Source organism: Enhydra lutris, unplaced genomic scaffold (genome assembly GCF_002288905.1).
Source record: "Enhydra lutris kenyoni isolate GAN:26980312 unplaced genomic scaffold, ASM228890v2 scaffoldscaffold59, whole genome shotgun sequence".
Lineage (NCBI taxonomy): Eukaryota > Metazoa > Chordata > Mammalia > Carnivora > Mustelidae > Enhydra > Enhydra lutris.
The window spans coordinates 10,285,191-10,302,033 of record NW_019154143.1 but is presented as its reverse complement, the minus strand read 5'-3'; the positions used below and the strand labels follow the sequence as shown (position 1 = coordinate 10,302,033).

General features: G+C 39.6%; 2 protein-coding genes across 2 annotated transcripts in view; both read left to right on the top strand.

The window, feature by feature from the left end:
- The first annotated feature begins 402 nt into the window (after nt 1–402).
- Nucleotides 403–2,509, top strand: LOC111158389 (uncharacterized protein encoded by LINC00116-like). The gene is given in 5 exon segments (XM_022520392.1): nt 403–559; nt 1,359–1,419; nt 1,421–1,468; nt 1,470–1,842; nt 2,411–2,509. Coding segments are annotated over 4 exon segments (540 nt in total). The 3' UTR covers nt 1,744–1,842; nt 2,411–2,509.
- Nucleotides 2,510–8,363: 5,854 nt separating this feature from the next.
- Nucleotides 8,364–16,843, top strand: part of LOC111158446 (nephrocystin 1) — a 57,227-nt gene continuing 48,747 nt past the window's right edge. Inside the window, exons 1-4 of the mRNA XM_022520467.1 lie at nt 8,364–8,462; nt 11,548–11,621; nt 15,022–15,082; nt 16,128–16,252. Of these exons, the coding sequence (XP_022376175.1) occupies nt 8,394–8,462; nt 11,548–11,621; nt 15,022–15,082; nt 16,128–16,252 (329 nt within the window). The 5' untranslated portion in view covers nt 8,364–8,393. The remainder of the gene's footprint in view (nt 8,463–11,547; nt 11,622–15,021; nt 15,083–16,127; nt 16,253–16,843) is intronic.

The window sequence follows — 16,843 nt, the reverse complement described above, 5'->3', positions numbered from 1 at the left end:
AAATAAATGATCATGAAGCATGGCAGATGTGAATTCGCGTTGGACCCAAAACCATCTTTAATGTCTGTCTGCCAAGATGCATTGTACCTCAAGTATGAAAATCCATGTGCTAATATGAAGTCAGCCAGCCTCCAGTCTAAAAGAGTTTGGACTCCACATGCTGGTCTCTCTTTCCTGACTGTACTGGTTTTACAAATTACCACAATGTGTAACAAATTACCACAAAAGTAGTGACTTAAAACACTCACATCTATAAAATCAGCTTTGTGTGGGTTAGGAGTCCCAGCACATGGTCCTCTGTTCAGTTCTCACAAGGCTACAATCGAGGCATCTGCCAGGCTGTGTGTGTTCTTACTTGGAGGGTGAACTGGGGGAGATTCTGCTTCCAAACTTATTCAGGTTATGGGCAGTTTATTTCCTTGGACCACAGAACTGAAGGCTCCAGCTTTTTGGCTGTTGGCTGGAGGCATCCTGCTGTTTCTAGAAGCCACCTGCAGTGGCTACATGAGCTTCTCCAACACGTTCACTCACTTCATCAGGCCCCCAAGGAGAGTCAGCAGTCTGTTGAAAAGAAATGTTGTAGAGCATAAAGGAATCCCAGGAGTGACATCCCAGCACCTTTGCTTTATTCTATCAGTTAGAAGCAAGTCACAGGTCAAGCCCACACTCAATGAGAAGAAACTACACAAAGGCATGCACATTGGGAAATGGAAATCATAGGGGACCACATTAGGGTCTACCACAATGACTTTTATCATTAGAATTTTTTTAACCATAGGTCTGGTATAGCATGGCACTCTAGACTTCACTATCCAATATTGTAGCCACTAGCCCCATCTGTGACGGGTGTGATGGAAGAGTGGAACTTCGAACTTCTTTTACAAATTTAATGAATTTAAATTAAATTTAAAAATTGATATTCAACTCAGTTATTGGAGAAATTTGTATGTCTTTGGAACAACCTGGGTATATGAATCTAATTTTTCAATGAACTTTTATGAAATCTAGAGACCGATCAAGTATTTCCACTGAAAATTTAGTGTTCCCATTGAGATATGCTGTTAATTATAAAATCACCAGATTTCAAACACTTAGTATAAAAAAATCTCATTAATCATTTTTATATTGATTACGTGTTGAAATAACATCCTGTATCTCTTGGACTAAACAAAACATATTACTAAAATAATTTTAGTTTTAGAATTTTTTTTTTTAATAGGTTACCAGTAAACTGAGTTACATATGCGGCTCGCAGTCTACTGCTGAGAGAAAAGACGGGTGTTGATCTTACAATGTGGAAATGCACACCATCAAAGTTAGCTAAGAAGGCAAGACAACAGCTGTCTAATGCCCAACAGTAACCCCTGCGGTGGCCCAGATGAAGGGAAGCCGGGGCGGGGGGCGCCCACAGGCCCGCCAGACTTCAGCAAGAGGAGAGCGGACGAAGCTGTTTTGAGCCGACGCGCCGCTGACCGCGCTGCGCACGCACCGCCGCGCGCGCCGCCCGGGAACGCGGGTCGCCGTTTGACCCCGCCGCCGCGCCGTAGGTCGGGCTCCACGCTGCCGGCAGCCATGGCGGACGTGTCCGAGAGGACGCTGCAGCTGTCTGTGCTGGTGGCTTTCGCGTCCGGAGTGCTCGTGGGCTGGCAGGCGAACCGGCTGCGGAGGCGCTACCTGGACTGGAGGAAGCGGAGGCTGCAGGACAAGCTGGCGACGACTCAGAAAAAGCTGGACCTGGCCTGAGACCCCGCGCTGTCGGCGCCCTCCTCGCCTCGCCCACGCGGGGGCTCAGGCCGGCTTCACACTCACCGCCTGCAGCGCCTTGTTCTTTTTGGAGAGTTGGTGAGTAGTACTTAAGGGGCTGTGAGTAAGAGGAGACGTTGGGAGTGGGTGAAAATCTTGCCCCAAGTATTCTGAGGGGGTTTTGCTTTCCCCAGTTTTGCTTTTCTAGTTCAGTTCACTGCGCGAACTGCCTTTAGTGGGAATGCCTTACCATGTGCAACATTGTTGCACCTTGGCGTTAAACTTCAAAAAGGGAAATCCTGGAAAGAAGGAAAAGAAGAAAGAAAAGGGACGGTGGAGGTATTCCTGCCACCTCCTACCCCCTTATCATTCTTTTCGATAATATCCTTGGTAAACCATAGTACATCTTTGCATTCACGTTTTGTAATCTCCAATCCGAATTCTTTGGTTGTTAGCAGTCTGGTAAAGTGGAAAGACCCGTGACCTGGAAGTTAGGAGCCTTGCATCTAGTGGTAGCTTATCTAGTGGTAGCTTTATCATCAGAGCTGTGCACATTTAATTATCTGTAACATCAAATCTTATAGTTAATAGTTCTTAACTACACAATAGAATAACTTGAAGTTAACGGTTGTATATTTCTGATTATTTTTCTCTTTTCTGTTTCCAGCTGTTTGTCGAAGATGGATATAGAATACTGGACGGATCTAATTTCTCCTTGCACTTTATGAGTCAATTTTATTTTCAAAATAAAAAAACTTTAAACATCTCTGAATCTTCCATCAAAAGGAAAGGAGTATCTTGCCAAGCAGTTTACTTCATCAAAAGATCTGGATTCTCAAAACAGATCTATTAGTGTTTTTGAGGAGATAGCCTCGTTCTTAAGGAATCTATGCCAGTTCTTTAGTACAGCTGCAAAGCAGAGTTGGCCTAGTGACCATGTGAATCCTTCTGGCCAACTGTTACTGGATCTGTTCAGGAAAACAAGTGGCTGTGTAAAAATAACTGAGTTAAGGGTGAGGTATATGTCCCAAGTATAGAATGATAACATACTCCGAATATTACTGGCAAAAATTTCATTTATATGTCATTATAGAATATATTAAAGGAAAATCCCTCTTGACTAAAGCTTAGTGATATATTCCAACTATTATCTAAAAATCAAGAGTTAGTGACTAAGTCCTTGGTTGTTTTCGATTTGCAAGAAGTGTTTTCTATAACACTGTTCTTGCTCATTCTTGTAAAGATTAATTTTGTGTCTCAGCACATTTAACAGCAACTCCATATTAACATAAGAAAAGCTAGAAAAGTTGTTTCCACACAAAAATTTTTTTTCCATTTTACTGGGCCATCATGCTGTATTACTTCCAATTCTTGTTTTCATTCTGTGAATGCAAGGATTAAAATTTTGGTTCTTAGAGCTCTTCCCATCTGGCCTGCAGTTTGCTTCTCAACTATATGAAAAGGTAAAAGCCATTAAGTGGGAATTTCCTTATCGTTTCCTGTCAATAGCGCTTGAGGGCAGTGGTTTTCAACAGGGCTGCACAACATAATCATCTAGAGAGATTTAAAAATACTGATCCACTCCCCACAGATTTGGATTTCCATAGTTTGGGGTGTGCCTGGGCATTAGATTTTTAAAGCTCCTCAGGTGATTGTGATGCCCAGCAGAGGTTGAAAACCATTGGTTTTGAGGCTTTATCTCATTAGTTATCCTTTCTCAGAAGAGAAGATGAATTCTGCATCCCACCCCTGCTAAGGTCCTTCCTTGTTCTCTACTACACCATTTCTGTCTAGCATCTGCAGTCTTTCCCTGCTTTCCCTCTATTTACAAACATACAGTCAAGATCTTGACTTTAAAAAAAAAAATCTTTAGTTGACCCCATCATTTGCTAATTAGAAAAAGTGGTCCACTATCACCTTCTTCCTAAATGTTTTCCCATTTACCTGCGGCAGTCTGCAATCTGTACCCCCTGAGAGCTTTTGTTATCCAATGGCCATTTCTGAATAATTAATTTTCACCTTCAGAGTATTTGATAATGTCAGTGTCTCCTTGAAATTCTTCCTACACTTCCCTAATAATTTAAAACTTTTGCGTTTCCAAACTTTTACTACTCCAGCAGTAGTTAGTTCCTTCAATTTTGTGGGTTCCTTCAATTTCAATCCTTGGTCCTCTGCTCTGTCCTTTCCTTTTGACTACCCAACCAGTCTCTAGGATTAACTATTATATCCAAGCAGAACACCCTCCAAGATATTTCTGTCCCACCTGATCTTTTTATTTCCAGCTTCACATTTAAACTGCCTAGTGGGTGTTTTCATTGGATAATCTTACTCAAAAACTCAAATGCAATGTGTACTGTTCACTTGGCAGGAAATTCTGCACACCAAGTGACACTTCTATGACAACACTTGGTAGGTGGTACAGCTACATGATTCTAGTCTGTCACCGTAGGTCATAAGCTCTTTGAGGCCAGTGCCTTAAACATCTTGCATCACAGGTCCAACCACTGCTTTCCACAAGGTGCTCACATATTTGACACTTGTATCAAGGTGAATTGTTTTAAGATCCTGAAATAGCCAACTTTCTCTGTTCTCTGCTGTAATCTCTTTTTAGTAGGTTCCTAATGATGTGGTTCCACTAGTTCTACATAATGAGTCTCTCAAAAGCTATTAATTTCTTTTTCAGGGTCTCCTATAAGGTAGCAACACAAAGTTGGTATTCATTTTAACACATTAATGGAAGAAAATCATAATGAGTTTTACAAAATAGCTTGTTCTTAGGAGAAACAGTCGCCATGTTTTGCTTGGTTTCAGCTACCTCACTGCAAGACTTTGTTTTAGGTTACTTTTGATGCAGGAAAGATGTTACGGTTCACAGCTGATGGCTAAGAAAGAATTCTTGAGATATCTGTGGTGCAAAAAGGTGGTTTTATTAAAGCATGGGGGCAGGACCCATGGGCAGAAAGAGCTGCACCAGGGTCATGCAGGGTGGCAATTATATCCTTTCAAGTTGGGAGTGGGTTAGGGATAGGGTAAGTCTCTAAGGAATTTTGAAAACAAGGTTTCCAGGATCTTGAAGGGGTTAGCTATTGTTAGCAAAAGGTCATTTATTACTGTTTAGTTAAAACTCAGTCATGACAATTATCATATGATCTCTCTGATATGAGGAATTTTAGAGGCAGGGCCGGGGGTTGTATGGGGTAGGGAAGAAAAAAATGAAGATGGGATCGGGAGGGAGACAAACGATAAGAGACTTTTTTTTTTTAAAAGATTTTTATTTATTTATTTGACAGAGATCACAAGTAGGCAGAGAGGCAGGTAGAGTGAGAGAGGGGAAAGCAGGCTCCCCGGTGAGCAGAGAGCCTGATGCGGGGCTCAATCCCAGGACCCTGGGATCATGACCGGAGCTGAAGGCAGAGGCTTTAACCCACTGAGCCACCCAGGCGCCCCCATAAGAGACTCTTAATCTCACGAAACAAACAGGGTTGCTGGGGGGTGGGGAGGTAGGGACAGGGTGGCTGGGTTATGGACACTGGGGAGGGTATGTGCTATGGTAAGTGCTGTGAATTGTGTAAGCCTATTGATTCACAGACCTGTACCCCTGGGGCAAATAATACATTATATGTTAGAAAAAAAAAAAAAAACCCACTATTATTTAAAAAAAAAAAACAAAAAACTCAGTCATGAGACCCTTCAGATGTTGGGTCATATGCTTCGGGGATAATTGCCAACATGTATCTTGTGAGGTAGAGATGAAGGAAGTTTCCAAAGTAATTTTTGTATGTTAAAGTCGACTTACAGGATCCTGGGGGTCAGGCTAATGATTGCCCTTTGCCCTTAGCAAAGTATTAACACTGAGGAAACTGTTCCTAAAGGAAGGTCACTGCCTGTTTCAGAGACTTGTCAATGTAAGTAGTAAGGAAATTCAGGGTTTCTTTTGCCTTTGTTTCCCACATCATTTTGATTTTCATGATGGCATCAAGGGATAACAAGAAAGAAGCAATGACTACTGTTAAGATGACTGCTGATCATTACAAATCAAAAGAAATACAAATTAAACAGCTGAGTAATCTCATCCCTATAGCACACTGAACACTTAAATAGTATTTTTCAGCCTTAAATGTACACATGAAACAAAAGGGTATTATTAAAATACAGGTTCTGATGCAGTAAGTCTATGGTGGGGCCTGAGAATATGCATTTCTAACAAGTTCCTAAGTGATGTTGATGCTGATCCAAGATTCAAAGGAATAAATGGTTATAACCCTGAATATGGTGGAAAATATATAAAATTAAAGTCATCTTTCCACATGAGGTGAACAGCAGTAGGAAGATTTTTTGCATCCTTCCCCATTGCTTATACATACAAAACACGTAGAGGTTTTGTTTACTTTTACCAAGATAGACTTACACTATATTCATGACCCTGTAACTTTTCCATTTAAAATATGGAAATCCTTTCAAATCAGATCTAGAATATTTTTTCTAATTTATAGATACATATATTTAAATAAGGATTTCATAAATGATGAATTTTGGTAAGCTCTTATAATATCGCTTAGAAGTACTGATAAATGCATTTAAAAATATTTTATAGCAATCCTTTCTCATTTGGTACAAATTTTTTTTTTTAATATAGAATGCTTCATGAATTTGCATGTCATCCTTGCACAGGGGCCATGGTAAGCTTCTCTGTATCAGTTCAATTTTAGTATATGTGCCGCCCAAGTAAGCCCTGCTACATCTCCTTTCTTAAAAATGTTATTTATCTATTTGGGAGAGAGAGAGTGCCTGCACACAAGCAGGGGGAGGGCAAAGAGAGAGGGAGAAGCAGGCTCTCTGCTGAGCATGGAGTCCAACATGGGGCATATCCCAGAACCCTGAGATCATGACCTGAGCTGAAGTCAAATGCTTAACCAACCGAGCCACCCAGGTGCCCCTGTTACAAACCTTTTTAATGAAAATACTATGTCTGGCTATTTAAGTGAATTTTAAAGTATCATGAGTCATAATGGAGAAGTTAATTCAAAATAAAGACATGAACCAAAAAAAGCAGATAATACCAAGTTTGTCAAGGTTAAGAACAAAAACCCATAGAGTAAATTGGTACAACTTTGGGAAAATAGGCAGTACCTACTAAAGCGGAACATAAAACATGCCCTGTGGCCCAGCACTGTGTACATATGCTTGTACTATGCATATATGTAAGCAACAGCACTTTTTATAACAGCCTCAACTGAAAACTACCCACACGTCCAGCAACAGTGGAATAAGTATACTGAGTGTCTCATACACATAAAATGCCAGAGAGCAATAAGAACTTAACAAATTGCAACTACATACCATGACAGAGGTGCATCTTACAGACATGTTGACTGAAAAAGGCCTAACAAGATGCCAGGACACACTGCATGGTTCCATTGTACAGTTTTAAAAGAGGCAAATCAAGTTTTTGTTCTTAGAAGTTAGGACAGTGTTTGCTTATGGCATAGGGAGGTGGGTAGGGATTAGGAAGGGAAGACTATTTAGGGTACTGATAATCTGCATCCCATTCTGGGTGATGTGACAGGAGGGTGTGCTCAATATGAAAATTCAATGAGGTGGACACTCGTCACTTTGTTCTATGTATATTTGAAGAAAAAACACACAAATAACTAGCATAGTAGTTGGGCCTGTGGAATCAACCTGTTTTCTGTGCTGAAGAGCATTCATTTAGTGTAGGTCATCATTTGAAAAGTGAGCTCCATCATCATCATTCTTCTTCGGAGTAGTGCAAAGTTTGGGAACTGGGACTTAAAGGATTCAGTACCACCTGGGGAAACGGTATTACAATCTCCCTGAGAGGACCATAATTATTTGCTCACATACTTGCTGAACAGACAAAATCACCGTCGTCCCAGAACTCAGGATGGACAACGCGCAAAACTAAAATGAAACGGAACCAGCATTTCCCCAAACGGCAAAAAACTAAAAAATGTCCTTTGAAATGAGATTATGCGACAAAATCATGTATCCCATGAAGGCCACATAGGTAAGCTATTCTTGCAATTAATTTAAGAGTTTAAGATACTTAAATTAGGGACGCCTGGGTGGCTCAGTTGGTTAAGAAGCTGCCTTCGGCTCAGGTCATGATCCCAAGCGTCCTGGGATCGAGTCCCGCATCGGGCTCCTTGCTCGGCAGGGAACCTGCTTCTCCCTCTGCCTCTGCCTGCCATTCTGTCTGCCTGTGCTCGCTCTCTCTCCCTTTCTCTCTGACAAATAAACAAAATCTTAAAAAAAAAAAAAAAGATACTTAAATTATACCTTAAGATTCGTTTAGCAAAACTGGCATCAGAAAACAAATGCCGTAACACGGGAGAACCCCGACAGTAATGGCGTGGTAATACTGAGGTACCGTAGGACATGTAGCTCCCGACACCGTCGGGCACTCTCTCCCATCTCCACCCCAATCCTGCAGAACTGGCCGGTAAAAGAGGAGTACCTGGGCAGCGGGCCTAATCTGAGCCTAGGAACTGCGGAGCGGCCACCACAACAGACGACGACCTCCAGGTTCTTTTCTTGCAAAGCGGACGCGCAGTGATTGCGTCACCTTCCCACGCCGCCGCCGTGGTTTCCCTGGCGACCCGTGCGCGCTCAGCGCGGAGGCGAGAGAGATGCTGGCCAGGCGGCAGCGCTATCCTCTGCAGGCCCTGCAGCGCCGAAGTCAGGAATTGAAGCTACAGGTAGCGTCTGGCTGTCCAGCCGGGGGCCTGGGCACCGGCGGCGGGCTAGATCTGGGGTGCACCCTAATCCTGGCAGCCTATCTCCAACCCACGTACCTTCCCGAGTTATAGCGCTCCCTCCTCCACCCCAGCGTCCCGGCACTAACCCCGATTCTAACCTCTCCTGCTCCTAAACTCAACCCCCGGGGAAGCTGAACCTCCCGAAAATCTTGACCCATCGACTAAGCGCCGTCCCCCTCCTCCTAACATCTCGGTCTCCAACCTGACAACTCCCTTAACCCCGCTCACCTCCAAATCTAATCTTAACAACCTTTTCCAACCGTATCTGCGCCTGTCGCTTTCCTCCACTCTCCATTGCCCCCTTACCTTCAAGCCGTCTTCCAGTAGGGGCTGTTTTTGCTTCCCTTGAACTCAAACGAAATAGGCGTCAAAGAATAATCCGAATATGTAAGAAAAATACTAGGATACGACAGATTAGCAAAGGACATGAACTAAAGAAGTGCAAGGAACTCATAAACATGAGAACAGTTCACTTAAAAAATAATCAAGTAACTGCGAAGGAAATAAAATATAACAAATATTTAAAAATGTGTTCTCAGTACTGGGGAGGGTGTGATGAAACACGCACTGATACACGCTGCTCCAGAGTGTAAGGGACAGCATTTCTGGAAAACAGTTTAACAAGATGTAGCAAATATTCACGCTCCTGGGCTCGGTGATTACATTTCCAGGGATTTGCCATACATAATAATAAAAAATTTATTGGGACAGAGATTAATGTGTTAAATGTTCGTCATAGTGTTACTTAGAAAAGACTGGATATCGTTTAAATGATCACTAATAGGGGAATGGATAAATAACTTAGGATAGGATATAATAGTATGATTAAAATTTTGTTGAAAGATTTTAGCATGTTAGGGAAAATATTGTGATAAAATCTTAGTTAGAAAAAGACTATAAAATATAAAATTGAATATACAGCATTTCAATAAAGTTATTTTATATCTAATATACATAGAAGAAAGAGTGAAGGAAACATCCCAGGATAGTAACTGTGTGTGCTAGAATGCTGATGTTTATTATGTTTCTCTTCATACTTTTTGCTATTTTCATAATTTTGAACACCAACTGTATATGGCTTTAAACAATAAAGAAAAAAGTAGGAAGTAATTACTGGTTTGTTAGTTTATTTTCCAAAATTCTTATTTTGCTTTGCTAATTTTACTTTTTTTTAGCTGACCTATTACTAAATAAAATTATTTTCTAATCTTCGACAGACAAGAGATTTACTGAGTGCTCATATTTGGTCCTGTTTCGGACTCATTTAAAAAGTACAAAGTTTAAAAAAAAAAACTACAAAGATTTGGGGTGCCTGAGGCTCAGTGGGTTAAGTGTCTACCTTTGGCTCAGGTCATGATCCCAGGGTCCTGGGATTGAGTACCGCATCAGGTACCCTGCTCAGTGGGGAGCCTGCTTCTCCCTCTCCCTCTCTCTCTGTCCCTCTGTCTCCTCTCTATCTCAAATAAATACAATCTTAAAAAATAAATAAAAATTAAAAAAATTAAAAGTACAAAGATTTGATAAATATTTCTTAAGTGACTTTTAGATTTTATAGTGGTGCAATAAAAACAAAATACTCTTCTGGTAGAAATAAAACTTGACGAGGTTTTGACTTATGTGAGCTTTGGCTAGATGCTTAATATGGTTCTGTATCTGATTTTAAATTTCATGGGACATTGGGAGAACCAGGAAAGTTTCAGAAGTAAACCGCAAAAAAATTATTACTAAAACAAAGATGAAACAAAACAATTACAAATGTTAGTCAAACTGCAGAAGACTTGCCCCAAGGGTCTTCTTGGAGGGGCTTTTTGATAGTGGAAGCTAGGTTTTCCCTGTCTCCGTAGCCTGAACCTGAAGCAAAAAATGAACAGATTTCCAACTTGGTGTCCAAGTGGTGGACAAGTAATCAAGACCCCATCTGGGCCATGCCTGTTATGACTGACTCTCTCAACAGCTGTGAATTTGTAACTAACACTCAGATGCAGAATAGGAAGAGTAGAGAAGAAATGAGTGAATTTCAATTTCTCTTCTTTTCCTCTTCTTTCATCTGCTTTATCTTCTCCACATCATCTTTAGGGAAAAAACCCCAAATAAATAAGCACCCACATAATAATATGGGTATACATGATATGTACCCACATCATCTTTAGAAAAGAACATATGTACATATTTCTTTTGGGGATATATTGGCAAAGTTACATGTAGTGTTTAGAAAATGCTAAGTCAGGGTGTAAGATATAAGAATGAAAATAAACAAACTTGTGGCATATTCATACAATACTACTGAGCAGTATGAAGGAATGAACTAATGATTCTCTATGGCAGTATCTCAGAAACATGCTGATTGAAAGGATGGTACAAAAGAGTACATCCTTTCTGGGAACCTTCTGAGTAATGGTGATTTTCTATATGTTGATAGGGGTTAGAGTTACATGAGTGTATGCATTTGCCAAAACTCAGCAAATATATATATTAAGATATGTGCGATTCATCATATGTAAATTTTTTACTGAACATTGAACTCTCATTAGTGATACCCGTGGTGCATCATTGATGAGGATTGCACTTTACTTTGAAATACATAAAAAATAAGATGGGTTGATGAATAGATGGATCAAAAAGGTATAGTAAGGGACGCCTGGGTGGCTCAGTTGGTTAAGCGGCTGCCTTCGGCTCAGGTCATGATCCCAGTGTCCTGGGATCGAGTCCCACATCGGGCTCCTTGCTCAGCGGGGAGCTTGCTTCTCCCTCTGCCTCTGCCTACCACTCTGTCTGCCTGTGCTCATGCTCTCTCTCTCTCTCTCTCTCTCTAATAAATAAATAAAATAAAAAATCTTAAAAAAAAGGTATAGTAAAATGTTAATAGTAGAATCTAGATAGTGGGTATATGGGGGTTCTCTGTGAAATTCTTTATAAACTTCATTGTATGTTCCTGGTGAAATATTAGGAAAAGAGAATTAAAATTTTATTTCCTAAGGTTATATGGTATTTAACAATATATTCTAACAGTCTCTATTTATTGTAGGTTGATAGCTTGCTTTCTGAGAGTCGATTGAAGGGAGTTCTAGATGCCAGTAAAAGGAGAGATATTTACCAAAGGTAAAATCTACTAAATTATATAAACTTCCCAGAAACCATACTTACACGTCAGTGGGCAGTATTTATAGCATAGAAATTGTTTGAGGTGTTATTTCTTTCTTTATTTATGCTACAATTTCTAAAAAGACACAATAATGGGAAATAATACTGAGGAACAGTGAATGCAACTTTCCAAAATGTATTTAAAAGTATTTCTTGTAATTTTCTTTATCTCCCAGGTCTAAATAGTGATGGAATGGTGAGATTAAATAGAGAATTACAAATGTTAAAAAGCAGCAGCTTACTTTTATTCTGTACCCTGTATGTCCCAAGCAGAGTGGTCCACACTCTAAAATCTTTCTTGATTAATTTTCACAATAATACCATGAGATACTTATTAATACAGGTGAGAAAATTAAGTTTCCCACAGTGGTTTGTTATATGTCTACCCTGAATTGCTATAAAACATTAAAGTGGGCAGGCAATTAAAATATTTGAAGACTGCTGAGAACTGCAGAATTCAGTCAAGTAAAAGAGAGAATTTCACTGAGTTGGAGTTGGAGGCTTTGGTCCACTCGAATCAAATGGAAGGATTACATCATGGTATAACTTGGATCTAGGAAAAACTAAGCTAAACCTGAAGGTTATGGACTTGCTGTTGTGACCACAGCTATAAAAACTGCTCAGTGTCCACAGAGTGGCTGAGGTAGAGTTATGGTTGATCCTCGGCCTACCGTAGCCTCAGATCCTGGGACCTGGTCAGAAAATATTAGCAGTTCTACCTTGCTTGAGATGGAGACCTTAACTCCCTTGACATGGGAAAACTGTTCTTTTGGTGGCTGTTTTTTTGTTTTGTTTTGACAATTTAATCTCCCTAAGAGAGATTAAAATTAAATCAAGTTTTAAATGACATAGGCATGATGAACTAAATCGAATTAGTCCATTCATACTGTTGTATTCAATTTAGGACATTATTAAGATAATCTATGTGCTTTGGGTAGTTAAGAGTGTATAACATTCAAAAGAACATGAAATTCATTTTATTAGTTTAAATGATTCACCTGAACCATTTGAAAAAGTTTTACTTAATTTAGGCATTCAAAGTGCTTACAAGCAAAATAAAATTGAAGTGAATTTAAAACGTGGAAGGAAACTTAATTAACTACAGTTATTAGGATTGACTGTTTAAGGAATTCAGTTCAAATTGAATTAATCAAATAATAAAGAAAGAAAAAGTGAAGGTGATTATACTTGCCTTACTAGATTTTAAAATAGAGTAAGATTTATAGGCTGAATTTAATGTCCCAGAGAAAACTAAGTTTTTAAATTTTATTTTAATAAACTGATAATTATTATTTTTTTAAAGATTTTATTTATTTACTTGACAGAGATCACAAGTAGGCAGAGAGGCAGACAGAGAGAGAGGGGTGGGGAAGCAGGCTCCCTGCTGAGCAGAGAGCCCGATGTGGGGCTTGATCCCAGGACCCTGGGATCATGACCTGAGCCGAAGGCAGAAGCTTTAACCCACTGAGCCACCCAGGTGCTCCCTAATAATTATTTTTAAATCCAAGTAACTGCAAATAATCTTCTTCGTGTATAAAAAGATCTGCATCACAGTCATTTAAAAATTCACATTGACATCTGTATGTCTGAAAATATCAGCCCCGATGTTTGATTAATAATTGGCTGGATATACAGTAAAAATAATTTCTACTTAGACCTTTGAAGACACTGTCAGGTTTCTTTGTACTCAGCGACATGAATGATTGTTCCTTTATAATTGACCTGTTTGGGGCTTTTCTTTTCAGCCTTGGTGTTTTGAAATTTCATCACAATGTATTTAGGTGTCGTTTTTTTATCTTGGTAAACACTCAGTGGGTCTTTTCAACTTGGAACTCTTGTCTCTCATGAGCTCTGGGAGATTTTCTTTTACTAAAAGATCATTCCTTTTTTTTTTTTTTTTTAAACTTGTATTTGTCCATTTCTTCCTGAAACACCTTTGAATCAGATATTGAACCTCCTGGGCTATTCTTCTTGGTCTCTTATCTCCCCTTTGGAAGTTTTTGTTTCTTTGTCTTTTTGTTTACACCTGGGAGATTCTGTTGTCTTTGGTTCCTCTGGACTTGTAAAATTTGTTTTAAATATTTTATCTTCCATGCTTCTGGCTTACTTTATTGTATCTGGTGGTCCTTGTGTTATTCATTTTTATTTAAGAATGAGAGACTGAAAAAAAAAAAAAAGAATGGGGGACTGATTTGATTGATTATTTTTAAATTTTTTTAAATTTGATTTTCTAGATAGCAGTCCAGGATTCTTCTACTGTTGTATATATAGGTCTCTTTCCTACAGTATTATTCCCTGAATAGTGAAGTTCTTTGTATGTGGGCGGGGATTTCCAGGGGGCTGGGAGCTAGGTGTTAGCCTAAGGGGTGCCCAAAGCCAGAATAGCATGGGCTTTACACCTGGTGTATAGAAAATTTATTTGGCAGCTGTAGTTGTCCTCAGGTCATTCATCAATTTTATTTTTTAGAGATGAATTCTCTAGTAAAGAGGGAGAGCAGAGGAAGGCAAGATAAGAGAAAAGGGAAGCTAGAGGGCTCAGATTTTCTGTAAACAGACTCTTTTAAAAGTCAGACTTCGGGGGCGCCTGGGTGGCTCAGTGGGTTGAAGCCTCTGCCTTTGGCTCAGATCGTGGTCTCAGGGTCCTGGGTTCTTTTTTTAGAAAGCGTTTGAATTTTGAGAACTGTCATTATTAGAGGTGGCCCATTTTCAGTCATTTTCATACTTCTTACTTGGGTCTACAACTTAAGCTACAGTATATGAGCTGTCTGTGGAATAATTAAAACAGGGTACCCATCTAGACAGGCCAAGCTCAAAGGGGGAATGCGTGCTGCCGTGGGAAGAGGCCAGCTATAGAATCCTAAACCCTGTCTTCACGTGTGTCCACTACCGACCAGCTGTGGCCCCTCCTTAGAAGCTCACCTTCCTTCTGCCGGAGTGAGATTGGAGTGAGGCTCAAATCAGGTGGCACTTGGGAAGCGCCTAGCATTATCCGTGATGCTCAGTATACTTTGTCATTATCGTCCTTAGGGGTACCTCCTGGGCTAGATCCTGGGTTTATGGAATTTTAGAGCTGAAGAAGCAATTTGAAGTCCAGTGTTTTCCTTATTTTAGAGATGGGAAACTGAAACTCAGAGTCACTTAAACTTTTGGAGCCGAGGCTGTCATACCTGTGTGCCTTAGAGTGTATGAGGATCACTTGAGCTGATGGGTGGGAAAGCAGTGATGGGTGAACTTTTCAACGTCATGCATATAGTAATTGCCTTGCCAGCTTGAAGACTTATGTGTAATTCTATAAAACAACGCTCTAGTTTGACAATAGAAAAATTAATATTTTTTTTCTTTCTTTTCAAAAATTTAGATGTGTCCAGTTAAAACAAGCAATAGATGAAAATAAAAATGCTCTTCAAAAATTAAACAAAGTGAGTATTACGGTTAATGATATTACAGAAAACCTGTTTGTATACAGATGTTATCATTAAGTGGGAATTCATTAGAGCAGGTAAGTTTCCGGGTTTGCTTTAGTGGTGGTGAAGTCTAACTGTGACCAGGGCCAGCTTGCCCAGCTGGCTTACTAAGTGAGTGGTTGGAGCAGAAGAGGCAGGCCTCTGAATGCTGAGAAAAGTTCAGCTTTGGTGAACTTACCCAGCACTGAGGACCCAGAAAATCCAGGAAGAAGCTGTTTTTATTTTTGCATTGTGTGAGTATTATGTTTTATAGTTTAGAATTGTCTTGATTTTCTTTACCCTGTGGTGAGAGTACATAATCTGGCCCTGAGGGTAAGTGGTAAAGAAGCTTCTTGTATCACATGGCGGCTCTAATATCAGTGACTCTGCAGAAATAGGAGGAACTAGAATTTACTCTTGTAAGTTCCTTCAGGATTTTCCCTAGTAGTATGAGCCTGAGCTTCAGCCAAGTGTCCAGGGCCAGAGACTCACAGAGCATTTAAAGTGGAAGGCATCTAAAAGTCATCTCCCTACCTGTGTCTTAAGCATCTCTTCGGCATATCAGTGACACAGAACTCTTAAATTTAGGAGGCAGGCTGACCCTAAATTTGAAATCTAATTATGCCCTTCCATGGGTAGGGAAGCCAAGTCTCCCAGAGGTGATGCAGCTTTCTCAATGTCTCACTGCCCATAAGTGGCAGAACCTGGGATTGGCACCTGTCTTTTTGACTCCAAGGCCTATCTTCTGTCTAGAACCTATCTCTTACTGACTGTAGAGGGTCTGGAATAGCTAGCAAGAAAACAAAACAAAAAACCAAGTAGTGTAATTTTATTTCTTCATTTGGGTTACATTTCAACATAATTATCTATTTCTTTTCATCTTATTTCTCTAAGATAGGCCTAATCTCATTTTGACATTTACTTTGTCTTCTAGAACTTAAGGGTGTATTTTTTTTTCCTTCTAAAGTAATAGGAAACTGAAATAAATTCTTTGGTGAAATAAACTTATATTCTTTCATAGGCTGATGAACCTGTCCCTGTTGGGAACTATAATCAGAAAAAAGAGGAGGAGCACAATCTTTTGGATAAGCTTACCCACCAACTGCAGGAACTCGCTGTGTCCATAAGTAGAGAAAATATAACTGAGTATGCTTCTTTCCTTACTTTCTTTGTCTCAGATATTACGTAACCAATAGTTTTAATGTTTGACTCAGAATAAAGACATGTTAAGAGTGTAGTTATAAACAAATGGTGATAACAAGTATAATCAATTGAGATTTATTTATTATGTAGAGTAGAAAGTCTTAGAGCCTATAAAAGATGTAAAGAAGTGAAAGTCACAGTCTCTGCCCTTAGGTAATTACTCATCTAGTTGGGGAAACAAAAAACTATCTCAATAGCTAAATAAACAAATGTTAGAAAATAAGGACAATGCCTTTAATGTCAGTGTTGATACATAAAAAGAAATTATTTGGATTGTTTATTTGCTTCTTTCATAAATATTCCTTAAAAATTAGAGGCAGAAGCATGCATTGCTTTTCTGCTATAGTAGATGTTAATAACAGCCTTTGCAGAGTAGAAAGAAAACTTGATGGTATAAACAAACCCAATTTGTGGAAAGCAAAAAGGAAAAAAATTTAGACTCTTCAAGTGCTGTTTACATACTTTTACACTATATCCTGGGGAAAATGCCAAAGGATGTAGATCCAAGGATTCTAGAATTTCTACTAACTTCTA